The sequence below is a fragment of the Odontomachus brunneus genome, unplaced genomic scaffold (assembly GCF_010583005.1).
Source record: "Odontomachus brunneus isolate Ranch 3 - 2012 unplaced genomic scaffold, Obru_v1 Obru_scaffold_254, whole genome shotgun sequence".
Taxonomy (NCBI): Eukaryota; Metazoa; Arthropoda; class Insecta; order Hymenoptera; family Formicidae; genus Odontomachus; species Odontomachus brunneus.
Genome location: NW_022639704.1, coordinates 43,709 through 62,020, shown reverse-complemented (window position 1 = coordinate 62,020; position 18,312 = coordinate 43,709). Strand labels below are relative to the sequence as shown.

Here is an 18,312-nt window from a genome sequence, read left to right as displayed (position 1 = left end):
TTTCTTTTTAGTCAACCTTTCCTCATGATATTGTTACGTTAATTTTAGGGCTATTCACGTTGATTGTTAGGATAAAAGGAAAGTTTTCGGGATATTTTACGAACGTGCTCGATCGATCACAAGTATCATTTTATGGACATAACTTTTTACTTTGACTTTTTACTGTTCTGCAAGAATTTTGGGCATGTTTTCTCTCTTTTGACGTCATTAATCAAGATAGCCACAAGAACATTAAAGTTAGAGGAATTTCGTCTTTTATCTACGGAACAAATCCTGTTTTTAATCGAAATTTCTTTTAGTAAAAGGACATTCTGCTTCAAGTAAACATATTTCTCTTGATTCAAAAGTGAAAAGTTGAAATAATATCTAGTAGAAAGTCGGAATAATATCTTTTTTTTAATAGATGTCCGATTAATAGTTTACTTCAATTAAAGAAAAAAACTCTTTCGACAATAATTGTCGCTCAGAATATGAGAAATTATAAGAAATAGCACTTTGCAATTAGAATTCTTTTTTTCAATATTTTCTTTTTGGTCTTAGAAGAGTTCTAAAAGATGTTATCCGTTAAGAATGAAATTTTTTAAGTATTCAAATAATAAACTTTCTTCACGAAGGAATTCAAAACTCGAGACAATCGAGGGATGGCAAAAGTAAGTCACAAAAAATAAGTGTAAATATTATTATGATTGAATTGTATTTTATGATAATAATAGGAGACTAAAGCAGAAATTTGCAAAAAAGAGATCAAAATTTTTACAAATGCTTAATAATTGGTAGGCTGTTTATCAATTAATTCAATAATTGCAAATTCAAGCAGCAACAAATATTGTTGCGCCAACATGTTCATATTTTATTGAACAAAGATCGCCGATTTTGCTGAGCTATTTTTTTCCTCCTCAATGTACGCGATTGCTATTAATGGACGCTATGAAGTAACACACGCGTTTAACATTTGCGTTTCCATTCACACATGGATGATTCACAAAGTTACTCGGAAGTTCATAAATGTAGCAGCCGATTGACATGCGTCACAGCCGTCTAATAAAGAGAGAAGTCGATGCACCGAAGTCAACGGGGTGTTTGTCGTGACATAAATACCGCGATGCAAACCGGTATCTCTTACAGAATCCTTCGAATTCATCGCGTAAACAGTCGAGTCGAATGTCGCGCGCAACTCTGTCCATTCACCGCATTCGCGTTCGTCGATTCATGCACCGACTGTCACAATTGACATCACTTTATTCCGAAAAATCAGCGTCTCATTTTAATATATTAATGAATTATAATTATTTTTCTTTCGGTTTGGAAGAGAAGATTACTCTAAAACCAAAGAAAAGTATTCAACAACACATTTTTATTTCCTCTTTTTTAATTGTTCTTTCACATTTCTATATAGATTTTTTATTTTCTTTTTTATTATATTGCGGTTTATATGATGAAACGCCATTATGATGGCAAGTATCCGATTAAATGTATGTCCTGATCGAACATAAAAATTGATCGGAATATGATCGGGAATATCCGTTTGTTAATGTTTTATCGAAGAATTGCTCTCAGTGCTTCGTCTCGCCATTGCCTCGAGGTAGAATAATTCTCGCGTTCGTCCGCGCGTCGGGAAGGAAGCGACCGCAAAGGTCCACTGCGAAAAACGCGACAGGATTTGCGAAAAAGAACAAAGATGCACCTGACGACTGGTAATTAGAGTAACAAGGAGCGAATCGTTCATTATTATTCCCGCGTGAGCACTCGATCGAACGTCTTATTACCTGTTTCCGGCCTTGTAATAGCTTCTGGGAAACGGCGCGGCAAAAATGATTTTCCCGAGTTTTAACAGACATTTACGGAACGCGGGACTAAATGACAGTACATGCGCGCGCGCGTGTCGTGCTAGCTGCGGACACGCGTGGATGCGTCTCTCGGATGCCGCTTTTCATTCAAGCAGAATGCGGTATTTCATAACCGCGCGTTTGCGTAACGTGTGTGTGCCACGACGTGGCGCATGATAATTGATAATTATTAGAATTTTTCGTCTTGCCTCTCCTTTCTTCTTTTCTCCGGCGGAATTTTATTTTCGAACAAAATGCGCTTGGCTGGAATTACCGGCGACTAATGACCTATTTCTGTCAGAATGATCAAAATGACAGATTTTTGAAGGAAATATATAATGCAAGGGGAAAAATATGTTTGTTCACTCTTTCTAACTTTAGTCAACATTGGATTGGAAGTATAAAATGCGTTGTTATAAAATTGGGAGACTTTTGTGAGAAACAACAAACTCCTTTTTCTCTGTTTTGGGATTTTCTAAATTTCCTGGAGTAGATTTCCATTCAAAACAAATAAAAGTGGCAGCATTTTTCACTCAAAGCAAAGTAAAAAGAAACAGCCACATTTTTGTCAAGCTAAACTATATTAAAATTGCGACATAAATTATTATATGAATAGTAAATCTAACGATGTCTACCGATATTTACAATATAAGAAACATTCAAATTTTGTAGCGGAAAATCAAGTAAGCATAACATTTTTCAATAAGTATACAGCAATTTCAGTTATAATTTCCTATGGTCTTAGTTTACAAAAGTTTTATTGTAATAATATTGTTTTAAAAAAATGTTAACTTTATTAACTTAAATATGGAGAAAAACTTAAGTATGGAGAAAAAATTTATTTCAGTAACTTGTGTTACTTACGGTAACTAAATTATTTAATTATTTAATAATTAAATATGAGGAATTCATCTCAAAACAATATTAACACTTATATGGAGAAAAAGTTACTTATATATAGTAAGTGTTAATATTTTATTGAAGTACTCCATATTTACTAAAACATTTTCTGCGCATAGTTCTATTAAATTAATTAAAAACGACCAATTCAAACACTAATTATGGTTAATAAGGTTAATAACAGCTAATTCAGATACGACGAACAAGGATTACTTGATTTATTTTTCCGGTAAAAGCAACGTATTTTTGTTTTCCACCGTCGAGAGACCGAGTAACCGCGATTGTCTCTTTTGTCGCGATACAAATCACGCAGAGACAGACCTGTTGATAAAATTTGTATTTGCAATTATTCATCCTTCCCAGAAATCCTCACTTACAATATTGCAGCCGGGTGACGTTACGGGATCCGACCCGTGTGTTTCGTTTGACTGAAGCAATATTTGCCTTCGCGCGCGCATTCAGAGACGTGGTGGTGTTTCTTTCCACCGACGACGCTGTGTCGCCGCGAGTCCCACATTTTGTCGCGCTCGAGCTGTCCGAAGCTCGAAGGCCGGGTTTTTCTGGAAAGCAAAAGAAAAGTAAAAAAATAAACGGGACATCGACACTGAACTCTCTCCTGTGATCGCCCGTGTCATTTCCCGATCGTGCGAACGGCTGTGAGCGCGAAACCGCGGTCACACTATAACGGAAACGCGCTCCTTGCATCATCATGTTATCTTTGGAGCACAGAAAACTTATCTCGGATCTGTTGTCCTTGTATAATATTAACTGGAACTACCCGACGTTGCACGAGCTATCACAAAGTCTCATGATGTGTTACTAGCTAGAATGAAATTTCTTGCAAGTGTATACAATAACTTTTGATAGAAGCATTTTCCAAAGAAATGTTTCAGGCAAAGTTTACTTGTAGAATCCAAATATGTAACATTGTATAGGGGGTCCCCTATTTGAAACTTTAAAGTTACCTCTCGCCCCTCTTCAAGGGGGGATAGAAGTGGATTTTTGTTTACGTAGTTAGAAAGACCCCTCGAATATATAAAACTTTCTCATGAACAACTTTTTGATAGGACAAATATGTTTAGAGTTATTAGTTTGTAACACTTTACGTGGGTCACTTTGCATATTGTTTCTAGTAAGAAATCCCGAGTCGAAATTTTGACCCTATGTTGAACTTTGAATTTTACACCACAGTAGGAGCTAAGATAGCAAAATAGGTTTAATTCCAATGATATAATTTACTTTGATCCTGATGATGTCTGAAATTTCCATATTTGCTTTCTTTAACGTTTCGAAGTAGGTTGTACAATAGTAGGATCTTAGAAAGCAAAGTAGATTCAGTTGCGAACCTCTATTGAAGCTTCAGTCCCTACATAAAATATATATATTTTGTAGAAATATTTAAAAAAAATTAATAAATAACAAAACAGAAACGTCAAATAGCATATAAAATATACATTTTATTTGTTGCATATATTTCAGACATCATCAGGATCAAAGTAGGAGTAAATTGTATCATTAGAATTAAACCTACTTTGCTATCTTAGTTCCTACTGCGGTGTAGAATTCAAGGTTCAACGTATGGTCAAAATTTCGACTCGGAAATGAGTGTCAATATTGTCAAAATAAGTTTCACCTAGGTTGTAGATTATTTAAGAAGGCTCAAACTATTTTTTAGAGCGTCAAAATAGCGTCAAAATTTTGACAAAGTAGAATTAAAGTTTCAAAAAAGAAATTAATGAGTATCAATATCGTCAAAGTAGGTTTTACCTAGACTATAAACCGTTTAAGTAGGCGTAAACTATTCTTAAGAGCGTCAAAGTAGCATTAAAATTTCGACTTGGGAATGCAATTTTCATTCATAAAATGATTGAAATAGAGCATATATAAGAAGTGGTATAAAGTGTGCTATTAAGGGCCCGTAGAAGGTCTGTGGAGACCTCTCGCGGAGACTTTGGAACTACTAATCAGGATACATATATTATGGGTGGCCTTCTTTACCCTGCGCTCCTGGACAGCTGAACCCGGTACCAGGACAAGATAGCTATGTTGCTGCATGTTTTTTCGTTATTATAAAATAAAGTATACGGTTAACAGGAGGTTAATACATGAAAGAAGATTGCCTCTATCATGTTTACACAACAATTAGTTGCTTAAGAAGTTGTGACTTCAAAATTCTAAAATATAAAACATCTAACCCTGGTCTTCCCTCTCTCTACTAATAATTATATTATTATATTTTTTTTAATAGATAATTTAATAAACTTTTTTTTTTTAATGAAATATTGTCAAAAACACTAAATAGCAAAAGTGGCGCGTTTCAATTGCCCGATACTAAGTGGTCTCTATTGATATCAATACTTAAAGATACTTAAAGAATTAATATAATATGTCGCAAAGTATACTGAAAAGCAAACTAATTAATCTTCTTTTAATTGACCTAATTTGTAATACCTTTTCTTTTTTTTTATTAAATTTTTTATTTTTTTTAATTTTTATTAAATTTTTTATTTTTTTTTTATTAAATCATTTTATATTTAAGTGTTTTTGTCTTTGTATGAAGGGATGAAATCTTTCTTCCGTATTGTTATACTTAATAATTAAATAAATAAGTCGCCAGTCTTAAAATGGTTTCCATGTTCAAGATGATTTTAACACTGACTTTGTTGTGCGCAGATCATCCACCGCGACCTCGCCGCCAGGAACGTCCTCGTGGACCACAATAAGCTGTGCAAAATTGCTGACTTTGGCATGTCGAGGTTCGCCAACGAGGACGGCGAGGTGATCGAGACCAGACACGGCAGGAACGCTTTGCCCATCCGGTGGATGGCCCCTGAGTCCTTGATCTATTCTCTCTTCACGACCAAGACCGACGTATGGAGCTTCGGGATCCTCATGTGGGAGATCGTCACCTTAGGTAAGAGTCTTGGTCATTAACTCGTTACCTAGAACAAATATTGACCGATCAAGAGAAAGAGAGAAAGAGAGAGGGAGAAAGGCCGATCGTTGTCTCATGCATTGTTTAGTGTGAAAATAAAGAGATACGTGCGTCAACGTGTTTAATCAGCGTGGAAATATCGCGAAACGGGCGCCAAAAATAACACGGTCGATATTTACCTCGTTAATCGACGAAATATTATCTTTGCGTTAATGTCAACCGCGAATGTATTCAATTCGTTTTAATGTATGTATGTTTTAATAATGGTAAGTGAGAAATTTTAATAATGGTATGTGAGAAAAACGATATCTAAAAAATATAAAAAAATATTTTTTAGATACTAATAATATATTTTCTCATGTAAATATGCATATTTTTATATTTAAAAAAATCTTTTTGAAATGAGGAATATACATTTTTCTAAAACTGTAACTTTTCATAAAAAAGCAATTGATTATTCTGTTTGACTAAAGGAATGTAAATGTTTTTATTTAAGTAAAATATAAAATATTTAATAAAATATGGTATTTAATAAAGAATAAAATATTTATTTGAATTATTCTATTTAAACAAAATTATTTAAATTCTTTCATTTTAATAGAAAGAAAATATATTATTAGTACCTGTTGAACAAGTATTTTTATTTTTTAGTTATTTTTATTCTTAGATACTTTTATAATATTTTATTTTCTTATTCTATTTTATTATATATTATTTATTATATAATTTATTTATATAATACTATTTTATTATTTTATTTTATTTTTAAATATTATTTCTTTCAGTGTAAAAAATATGATAAAATCGAAAAGAATGTATATGAAAAAAACTATATAATATTTTCTCCGCGTAACTATACACTAAAATAGAAAGAGCTACGTATACGTCGGGTCGTGATTCTTTAATAACCTTTTTCCGGTTCTGTTTCCGCTGCCTTTTATCGTCGCGTCGACCCAAAATGGGGTGTGCGCGATACAGTCCGCGCGAAAAGGGCCCGTTTTGTAGCTTGTTAGAGCGCCGTTACGTTGCCCGTCGATAAGCCCGATATGCGCGACGGTAGCCTCGGCGCGTTCCCCGTCGGCCGACAACCTATCGTAATGATCACAGCACCTTGCGCTGCTTCAGGTTCAACACCGTACCCGGATATGACGGCGCGGGAAGTCATGCGGAACGTGCACAACGGTTATCGACTGGAAAGGCCTTCGCACTGCCGAAGCGAGCTCTTCAGGGTGATATCGCGCTGTTGGCACGCCGATCCCGACCGCAGGCCGGAATTCCAGACTTTACGCAGGGATCTCGCTCAGCTACTGGAGGACAACATGAATGGACACTACGTGGACCTCGAGAGCTTCGCTTCCGAGTGCACCGATTGAGGCAATTCTCAGGGCTCGTCGTTGGATCCTCGATCGTATCCCCGACCGCCATGGGAAATCGATTCTGCGCGATTTGATTGCGCGGCTCTCCCTCGAGAAAGAGAGAGAGAAAGCGAGACGTTTCCTCGATCCCCGAGCGCGACTTTTCTCCTGCTCCACGAGGAGAACCACGATGCCGAGATCACCTTTTCTCGAGAGATTCGGGGATTCCTCTCGGTACTTTTGAGCTCAAAAATTTTTTGCAGAATGTATCGGTGACTGAACGTGCGTAAAGAGATGCCGTGCGCTTGAGGACGGAAGTGGAGACGTTTAGTCACAAGTTTTAAGACGAAGAAGGAATGTCGAATCGCCGCGATTTCTCGCCGAACCGCTCGCATTTGCACGGGTAATTGTAAAGCGCCGCGACGTTAATTCATCAATTACCGAGGACACGGTAGTGCTCACGAACCGATCGTAAGAGTTAGTCCTTATCTTCGAGTCGACTTATAGTCGATGAGCTTTCACGATTCATTGCGGGTACGTTGATTGCGCGTGCTTCCTCTCGACGCAGAACAAAAAATGCAGTTTGTAACGCGCGATGCTGTGATAAACGATGAAAATAAAGAAAAATAAATTATACATATGTATATGTATATATATGTATGTATATATACGTGTATATATAATATATAATATTATACATAATATATAATATTATATATTATGTATATTATATATTATATATAACGCTGTTATATATAACATATGTATATATAACGACGATGCACGCTGAGGAAGCGTAACAGGAGTTTATAGAAATTGCAAGGTCTTTAAAAAAGAAATGGTATTTATGAGAAATTGTTTTTCATTATTTTATTATTTCATTAGAATAAAATACTAGAGATGTGCGAACAGTTTGAATTCGAATCAAATCAAGTGAAATTCGATTCGATTCAAATTCGAATCCCTACGATTCGAATACGGATCACGCACATTAGCATTAACGAAGAACTATTAAAGACATCCGCCTTACGGAAATTAGCATGATTTCAAAAGTTTGCTATACATTAAGATTTTCTTCAAAAATATTAAACGAAGATAATAGCTCCTAGATAAACTCTTACCGACACTGTTGGATCGATATGTGTTCTTTCAACGATTCGATTCGATTCGGCTCAAATTCGAAGTTAAAATTTGAGACTCGATTCGACATTAAAAATCTTTGATTCGCACATGTCTATAAAATACCCAATTATACACCTTCTCTTAGTCTACAAGGTTTTTCTAGAGCGTCAATGAGTAATTAAAACTTTTTTGCCCTTATCTCGATCTCTCAATTATTTTTTACTTGAATATATAAGCAATAAAATTTAAGTATAATTTTTAACAAAAATTTCAATTAGAATGAAATTATTCGGTATTCTTCAGTGATTCGCGCCTATTTAATCTTCTACCCTTTCTCCTCCCTTATCTTTTTTCTTGTCCTTTATCTTTTATGTTTTTTATGAGCGAAAAGATCGCGTTGAATCGACTAGACGCACTCGCGTCGTGGAAGCTCGTCGCCGACTCGAATTAGTCGCGAGCCCCATCGTGGGAGAATCCGGCAGGTGGATTCGCGAAACCACAGCGGACGGTCATGTATCTTCAGCAATTCTTTCCGTCCCGAAATCTTTCGCCCTTTCGGCACTTATTTATTATACTCCGAAGCCCAATTACGCACACCTCGGTAGAGGATAGGATACACGGCAGAGGATAGGATAATCACGTGTGCTACGGAGGAAGCTGCACTTCGCAGACACAACGGGACTTGATTCCGCGTCCAGACGCATCTGTACATATTGTATCCCTCGCGCTATACATACCTGTAGATGTACGCAAGAAACAAAATGCAAAACGCACTATATACTCGCCGGAAATCAAACAAGAAAATAGATGTTCTCACACAGTACGTACAAACACACTCACACACATATACACACTAGAGATGTGCGAATCAAAGATTTTTTATGAATCGAATCTCAGATTTTAATTTCGAATGCGAATCGAATCGAATCGTTAAAAGAATTTCTAATTAACATAATTATTGAATTTAACAACTGAAAATTATTGAAATTATTGAAAATAGTGACTTCAGTAACTAACAGAGAGAGATAACATTGATCATGTGATATCAATTCATTTTAAAATAAAAGATATATAATATAGTCAGTAAACGTGTATGGAATACAGTTCCAATCTTGAAAGCTGCGCAACGACACATATCTATACGACAGTTGTCGGTAAGAGTTTATCTAAAAGCTATTATCTTCTTTTAATATTTTTGAAAAAAATCTCAATGTATAGAAAACTTTTCAAGTCATGCTAATTCCCGTAAGGCTGGATGTCTTTAATAGTACTTCATTAATACTAATGTGTGCGATTCTATGAAACTTTTATTTCGTATTTGAAACTTTTATTTATGTATTTGAAACTTTTTGTTTCGAAATATTCAAATAACTCGGATTCGAATCGTAGGGATTCGAAATTGAATCGAATCGAATTTCACTTCGATTCGATTCGAATTCGAATAATTCGCACATCTCTAACACACACTGATACCGTATCGACACTGTCATAACGCCGTAATAATCTTATCAACGCTAATGAATTAATTAATTACTCGTCGTTAGGTGTACGTGCATCCATGTTTCCAATCGCGTCCGGCGCGTTTATATTCTTAATCATTCTAGTCTTTCGACGCGTTCTGGGGACGGCGATTGGTGTATATCGCAGACGCACGCCGTCTTTCATTCAGTGTTTCGGGGCATTAATCGGTTAAAATTTCCTTCGACTAATATAACCGGCAAATTACTTATCAAAACTAATACGCAAAATCACGAATAATTTAATATCCAAAATTTATAGCAATTCACATCTGGAAATGCATTCTTCTTCCTTTGTAGTGTCTTTCATGTGACTATATTATATTATATATATATATATATATATATATATATATATATATATATATATATATATATATATATATATATATATTTGGCGTAAGACGCTATCGCATCTCTTAATCGATTGATGAAATCAGTTATTAATCCTTACAATCCTGACGATCTTTTAGCGACTGTTGCAGTTTTTAAACTAGAACTTTTTCATACATATCATAGGATAGATTGGTAAAAATACAAGTCGGATTGATTAATCAATATATAATCACTCAAAGTTCGATTAATAATTAATTTCATCAATCGACTAAATTATTTGTGGTTATATAAGGCGAGTTACCTAAAATATCCCTTGTTTTTTTTTATATTAAAAGAAAATGCGTAAGGAATAAATTGTTGTAAGAATTGGCCGATCACGATATTTATCCCTTTCTAACCACACAATTTATTCCTCATATTTATTCTATACTTCATTCTACAAATTTACATCACATCTTCCTTTAATATGAAAAAAAAACAAAAATATTGTAGAATTTAACATTAGATGACTTATTAGAATTTAACATTAGATGACTTATTCTTTACGATTGAGTTAGCTTATCAATTTGCCGATTACTTTAGTCAACTAAGGGTCCCAACTTCTTGATAAGCTAACAGTTAAATCATGTGTCTGTCTTTGTATAATTTGAAGAAAGAACAAAGATAGATATACGAATTAACTGTAGTAGATAGCTTACTAAGAAGTTGGAAGTTAGAACACAATCGGCCCTTAGACTCTAATCGATCAATGCCCGACGCTGCTTTCATCACCTCTATCGCGAATTCGCTCGAAGATCGCGACAGCACGCGTGTTGCGCGATCGCTCCGGAGAACGGATTAGAAGCCCCCACCAGTTGATTATTTTATTAAGTATTTTTATCTCGCTGTCTCCGAGACGACGTCATTTTCTCGCACTTCTCGAGACGGTGGAGATATCCGTCTTCATTATCTGTCGTCGTTGCTTGAGACGTCCCGTTCTCAAAGTTATATTGCGTTTCAGGCGTGCAAGAGAGAGAGAGAGAGAGAGAGAGAGAGAGAGAGAGAATGAAAGAGCTGTTACTTCCGCAGAAAATTGGCTGCGACCAACATTGTATGTAAACTCGATTGTACTAAGAATTTTTGTCAGTAAACGTTATGAGAAAATTTATACGATCGCACCGTCTCGTTAATAAAACCAAGTTAGCGTTTCGACACGCGTAATTGTAAGGTACGTAATGATACGTGAAATACGTACGCAAAACTCACATTACCTCCGCTGAAGTCGACGAAAGCGCGATACAAATTGTCGCATACGTGACAATACCGCGTTTTCTCCGCGGCCGCGGCTTCCTTCGCGAAACGTTTAAAATAGATAGCCTCGGAACCGCGAAAAATACCGACGTGAATTATGGTGAAATGGCCATCGCGTTGCGCACACGCGCATTAATTATCTCAGAAACCGCTCCCCCCTCCCTCCCGCCCCGCGATCGTTTGCCGCGCGGCGCGCAGTAATAAAACGTAATCTTGTCCAATGACCTTACCTATTCCGTAGCGCGAAGTAAAATCGCCGAGAGTCGCATTCTTGCGTCTTCACAGCAATCACAAACCGTGAATATATCTCGATTCTCAAACTTTTTAATTAAAAAAAATCACAAGAAGATATTCCGCGCACGCCAAGTCTCGGATGCTAAACGGATTTGAAAACATCGGAAGTAGCCATAAGTGCTCAAGTATTTATGAGACTTATTCTTATTACTGTCCACTCTCATCTTTAGCGAAATCTTTTGAATCTTAAAGAACTTTGTTCTTAAAGATTCATATGGCTCATAATACTCTTAAATATTTTACTCTTAACTTTCCATTGCCCTTATTTGATTAACGAATGTTAGTGCTTTCGTGTGAGCGAAATGCCGCGCACCTGTTATTAATTAAATTTTTTTCAATGAAAATATAATTATTATTGCATTAATACTTCATAAAAATGGATAAATGTATTAAAACATTGATTTATTATCAATCCATCAGAGTAAAACTTAAATTTAGTAACAGCATGAGTCGCATTAACTTTACATATTTAATGTCGCTATAAGCGCGCACCAACACTTCCAGAGTCTATTCATAAAAGTTATATTAACGAAATCAAGAAAACGACAATACAAATATAACCTAAAAGGTTGCAAATGAAAAGCCAAAAAGTTGCATTTTGCAACAAGAATTTTTTTTAGACATTAATAACAATATTAACTTATAGTACACTAAGAGAAATTATCTGCTAAAAAATTAACAAACGGATCAAAATACCAAGAAACTTTTGTATCCGATCAGAAAACATCCAAAGAGAAATATCGGTTCATAATTTTTTCATCGGTTTATCTGATGAAATGCCATTATGGTCGGAAATATCCGATTAAATTTAATCGGATATAAAAATTTGGAATTTGATCGGAAATATCCGTTTATTAATTTTTTGTCGAGTAATTTCTTTCAGTGTACAAAAACATGAAAAAGAGAGAGAGAAAGTGAGTTCAAAGATCGAGTTTTTCGTGTTCGAATCGCTGAAAGCTGCGCGGAACAAAGGAAATCTCTCTTGAGCAAGGATTTTCTCTGGAAGGCGTTCTTAGACTGCCGGTGCCGCGGCCGGCCGGGCGCTTCCTCCTCTTTCAATTAGAAGGCGGGCTTCGCGGGTTTGCCTTCGGTCTCTGTGATTTATGAAATCACATCCGCGGGCCGGAGACTTGCCGCAGATTTACGGCAACGGGAATATAGATTTATGCGCGCGAGCGCGCGCCGGACGAGATAAAGGCGCAGTATGCAAATATGTCTGGCGCGTTTTGTCAAAGTCCGCGGGCGAAAAGGAGGCGGACAGCGAGGGGAGATTTACAGGTGCCACCGCGCGGCCGCGCTCAGGTGAGGAGCCAAGGCCGAAAGAATCGGATTCCGGGCGGCGTGCCGGCGACGGATGTCGATCTGGCTGTCGCTATATCACGCGAAGGCGCGAACGAGACGGCTCAATGGAATTAATTAAGACCTCCCATCGCCGTAACGATTCGATTACGGCGCGGCGTTGTGCCAACGATAGGGTGGAGCTCTAGGAAAAGCGGAGCCGAATGTCTTCTTGAAAGACCGCTAGGGAAAGGTCGTTTTTCAACAGCAAAATTATAGCGTGCTGGAAATGACGATATCTCAATCGTGGATTCAGCTTATAGTTTTGAAGGTACGGAAAAATATCGATTTTTTTCAATTTTTCCGTAGATTTTTTCGATTTCTTTCCCAAGAGTAGAAATATTCGTTTGGAAAAATTTATACGATCAGAACCTGCCATATTTTTTTTTTTTTTTCGTAAAGAAGATTGTGTGCATTTAACTGAAGTAGGTCCTAAATAGACCTAGTAAGCAATCTGTTAGTAATCTGACGACAGATTGAACGTGACTTGGCGACAAATCTGTAGTCATCTGTGTCCGCGATCTTCTTCTTGTTCTTGATCTTGTTCTTCTGTCGACAGACATTTTGCAAACAGAGTCTGACAGCGGATTGTACATATATCCTATATATTTTTGAGTTATTATTTTGTGATTTTATATTGATTATGTGGTGATCACTATATCGTTAAAGAGGATGTTTTACCAGGTGTAGAAGTATGAAACCGGAATTTTTTTATACAAATAAGACGTCTGTTGTTCGAAAGTGATAAATAATACTTTATTCAAAATAATTTCCACTGTTTTGAACACATTTTTCCCACCTCTCTGGCAGTTTATGAATGCCGTGCCAAAAAAACTTTTCATCTTTTGAAGCGAACCAGTTATCTAGCCATTTTTCCACATTTTCATACGAATCGAAGCGTTGGTTAGCGAGAGCGTGTCCTAGCGATGCGAACAGGTGATAATCGGACGGAGCCAAGTCTGGAGAATAAGCCGCATGCGGTAGTAATTCCCAACTGAACGACTCGATCGTTTCCTTGACCCGTTTTGCTGTATGTGATGGGGCATTATCATGGAGCAAAATGACATTGTGTTGCCTTTTTGCATATTCTGGTCGTTTTTTAGTCAATGTTCGATTTAAATCGATCATTTGTTGTTGGTAGCGATTAGTATTGACGGTTTGACCAGGTTTCAGCAGTTCATAGTTCATAGTTCATAGTTCATAGTTCTTCGTTCCTCACGTCAAAATCACCACTTTTGAATTTTTTAAACCACTCGAAACACTGAGATTTACCAAGAGCATATTCACCGTAAGCTTCGACAAGCATTCGATGTGATTCTGCAGCAGTTTTCTTTAAATGATAACAGAAAATCAATGCTGTCCGCAAATCATAGTTAGTAGGCTCGAAACGTGACATGTTTAAGGTTATACAAAAATATACTAGAGAATGAAAGTTGGGGTTATGTTTGTTGACAATATTCGTCAGCTGTTAGGAGAATATAATAGCGCGGCAGTAGCGGTCTTACGGTCACTAAACTGAACGCTGGCACCATTTATAGGGGAATTCCGGTTTCATACTTCTACACCTGGTATATCGCAACTTATTTAGGTACTTATTAAAATTTAAGACTCTCTATGATAACACTTTAATTCTTTTTACTTCGCAATCTTTGACCTTAAAATTTCTTTCTCCTTTTTATTTATAATAATGATAAATATGAAAGAAACAAAAAACAAACTACACATAAATAAATTAAACTATAGTTTATGTTTTAAATAAAATAAAGCACTTTCTCTTAAAATATCTTTTACTTTAAGTAACACAGACAGAAATTTTTCTTAAAAAACCAATTTTCCGAAAAAAATTGTTTTTTTCTTTTTTCTCCTAGTAGTTTATAAAAAAACTGACTTTTTTTTAAACTATAATTCAGTTAAATATCTTAAATTTTAACAAGACAAAAATCTTTATTTTACTTTATTTTTTTTATGATTATTATGTTTCAAAAATCTTTATTTTTTTCTTTTTTGTACTTTATTTTCTTGTTATAATCTATTGTGCCAAAAAGATATTTCTTCCTAATTTACTTAAATAAATGAATAAATAAAATTGGTCAATTAAATATCTTAAATTTTAGTATTGTTTATCCTTTCTCTTAAATATTAATAAGTGTCTTTATTTTATTTTACTTTGTTTATAATCAGTGTTGCAAAAATTTTCTTTTTTTATTTTCATTTTCTATTTTTTTATTTTCTCTTTATTTTATTTATATCTATTGTTTATTCTCAAATATTAAGAAAACGAAATTCTTTTTCATTTTACTTTACTTTCATTCATTGCGCCAAAGGCAGATCTCGCTTATTATCTAAATAAATACATGAAATTAGTTTCATCAAAATCCACTTCCCACTTGAGAATCGCTTTTTGAAATACTGGCTTTCGGAGCACCTTTTATTCGCGCGCAATTAAGTCCCGTAATCATGATTTCTGCAAAGTGTAACGGCCACGAGCGTAACGGCGTAACGATGCCGACCTTCTGCGTTGTAACAACGGCGACCTTCACGCTCGAATTCGCCTCGGGCTTGTAAATATTATTTTGCTCCCGTATCCGATAGAACATCGGGGGCGACCACTCTCGTCCCGCTCATCGCCGTTGTCCTCTTCAGGATCTCGCGCTGCACAACGAGAGTGCAACGAGAGTGCGAGCTGTGCGCGCTCGTATGTGTGCTTGTTCGTTGCCGTGGATCGTAAATTGGATCGCATTCCTGAAATCTCGAAATAAACATGAAACGTCCCGGCTCGTTTATGGCTCTCGAGCGCGCGACGAGGACGAGACGGAGGGACGTTGAGCGCGGCCGATTATCCCGCGAACACGCGACCAGCGGCATCGAGAGAGGTAAGGACGAATCGCCGTTTTCTCAAAAGGTACGTATGCTTCGCTCTCCCTAAGTAGCAGCAGCCTAAGAGCAGGTCGCCGTCGAAGTACGCAAAGAAAGCGCGAAATATTAGCAAATAAAAAAAAAAAGAGAAACGAGATAAGACGAACAGGTGCTGAAGCATGCAGAAGAGGAAATAGGAATGTTAATACGCGAAGGATGTTAATGCGACTGGACTGCGAGGATAATGAATTTCATTACGGCGCGGGGAAAGAGAAAGTGATATCGGCACACCGCGTCAGCACTAACTTATCCACGAAAAGAGCGCAGCATCTCATTAACGCTTAGGAAAACTAGACCACTGGGCCAGATGTACAATGTGCACCTTCTCCTCTTTCATTTGGTAAAAGCGCAAGAGATAAATAAAGCGAGTCATCGGGCGAGTGGGATATCGATAAAGATACAACGGGAGAGATTCGATAATGCAATGTAGATATAGATAAATCTGCCAGTAACTCTTTTAGTCGATTTGCGAAAGGTTGCGTTCCTTATTAGAAGTCCATATGACACTCGTATTTATTACATAGGACGAATGAATAGAAATAGAAATATGAGGAAAAGAATATAATCAAAACTTGCTCAAAACAATATATCATGTAAAATGTAAGGTGAAAATCTGAGTAACTTTTAATAAATTTGTTGCTGCATCTATATAACAAGAAATCCACATTATTGTGTGATGTAAATTTAATGATTAATTCAATACGCGCGGTATATTTGCCTCGTAACTAAAAAAATAATAAAGTTATATCATTAAATCATTAAAGTCTGTTTGGATATATATTTGGCAACGACTTTACTAATATTTGTAAAGACTGCATTCCTTATGAATAGTTCATGTAGCACTCATATTTGACATGTAGAATGAAGATATAAAAATACAAAAAAAAAATACGAAAGGAATAATCAAAATTTGCTGAAAACAATATACCATGCGAAAGAATCCCCCCTTTATAAGTCCGTATGATACTATTTTTATTTTACAGCATTTATTAATTTATATTACAATATTTATCGTATGGAAGGAAAAATAACTACAAAAAGAATTATAAAAATTTGCTCGAGAAAATGTATCATGTAAAATGTGATATGAAAATCTGAGTGTATAACTTTTAGTAACTGCATCCACATCTGACAAAAAATTACATTCTTGTTGTACATCACATAAATTTTATAATTAATTCAATACAGTGTATTGCCTTATCCACGAAAATCTTGAGGCTTATTTGCCGCATAGCTACAATTAAAACTTTGTAAGTTTTACTTGTAAACTTTGTAAGTTTTACCATAGAAGGAGGAGGGCATACTAGATGGCGGCGGGACGCCATGAGTTCGAGATCTGCGTATCTTTTCGTTCCAGAGAGAGAAAAATATCGAGAGCGCGGTTTTGCTAGGCCGGGACCTCACAAGTTACAATTACATGTAATTAAAACCTCACAAGTTTTAATTACACATTTAATTACATGCGTAAGTGAAACCTTACCTAGTTATAAAGTCGCATAACTAAAAATTTTGAAGTCTTCATTATCAATCGTGCCACGTCGTCATAATAATGAAAGTCTATTCGGGAAATCGCGCGCGAACTTGACAACGCGCTTTCCCGACTTGTCATCGAGAAGAGAATAAGGTGGTGAGATCGGAGGACCCCACTGTGACCTTCCCAGATGATACGTCACATATTTCCGCAATTAGCACGTCGGGTGCGACGATGCCTGTCAAGTGGAGAAATTAATTTCTTCGTCGTGTATTCGAAAGTTCAATTAGACAAGGCTTACATTGAGTGCGCTAAGCGATGGATACATCGATCGATCCTGCGGTGGAAGACGGCGATTACCGTCTATTATAAATAATATGGGACCACCGTTCCTCTCTCCTTCTCCCCCGCCTCCCTTTCTCTCCCGTTCTTTGCATACCGCACCGGTTAATAAAGTTAAATAAAAACGGGTCGGTCACGTTAATCTCGCGACGTAATGACGGCTTATCGACGAAGAAGACGAAGTGAGAGTCCCATCAAGACAGGATAATTACAGCGAAAGCATTTTATCTCTCTACGTTTTGTCGTTATCGCCCTTTCACTACGTTCATTATTTTACATTATATTTCTCAGATGTACGATTTTTTTCTCCGCCTCGGAGCATCGTGTCTAACCCGTTCTGATCTTCTCGCTTCTCTCATTCTGTCTTCAGTCTTTCAACTGTCATAATTGCCTCCATATTTATTATCTCGTATTTTTCCCGCGAGCGATCCTCCTTTCCCGTCCTCGAAGCGTCGTGTATAACTCGCGCTGATCTTTCACCTCTTTTGTACTCAGTCTTCGAATTTTCATAATCGGCTGAAATTGCAGACGATGTCGCCAAGGCACGCACGTGATAACGGTAAAGCAGAATCTGTTTAGCGAAAGACTTTCGCCACAGGATCTTCCGAGATCGCTCCTCATTCCGTAACGATCCTCATTCGGCGGCGCTCCTTTCTAATCCGCAACATCC

At 36.5% G+C, this 18,312-nt stretch overlaps 1 protein-coding gene across 1 annotated transcript in view; it reads left to right on the top strand.

Annotated features, from left to right (window-relative positions):
• LOC116852753 (mucin-5AC-like) overlaps nucleotides 1–7,871 on the top strand; it is a 41,317-nt gene extending 33,446 nt beyond the window's left edge. The window contains exons 8-9 of the mRNA XM_032833389.1: nucleotides 5,400–5,640; nucleotides 6,787–7,871. Coding sequence (XP_032689280.1) covers nucleotides 5,400–5,640; nucleotides 6,787–7,034 — 489 coding nt within the window. The 3' untranslated portion in view covers nucleotides 7,035–7,871. The remainder of the gene's footprint in view (nucleotides 1–5,399; nucleotides 5,641–6,786) is intronic.
• Nucleotides 7,872–18,312: the final 10,441 nt, after the last annotated feature.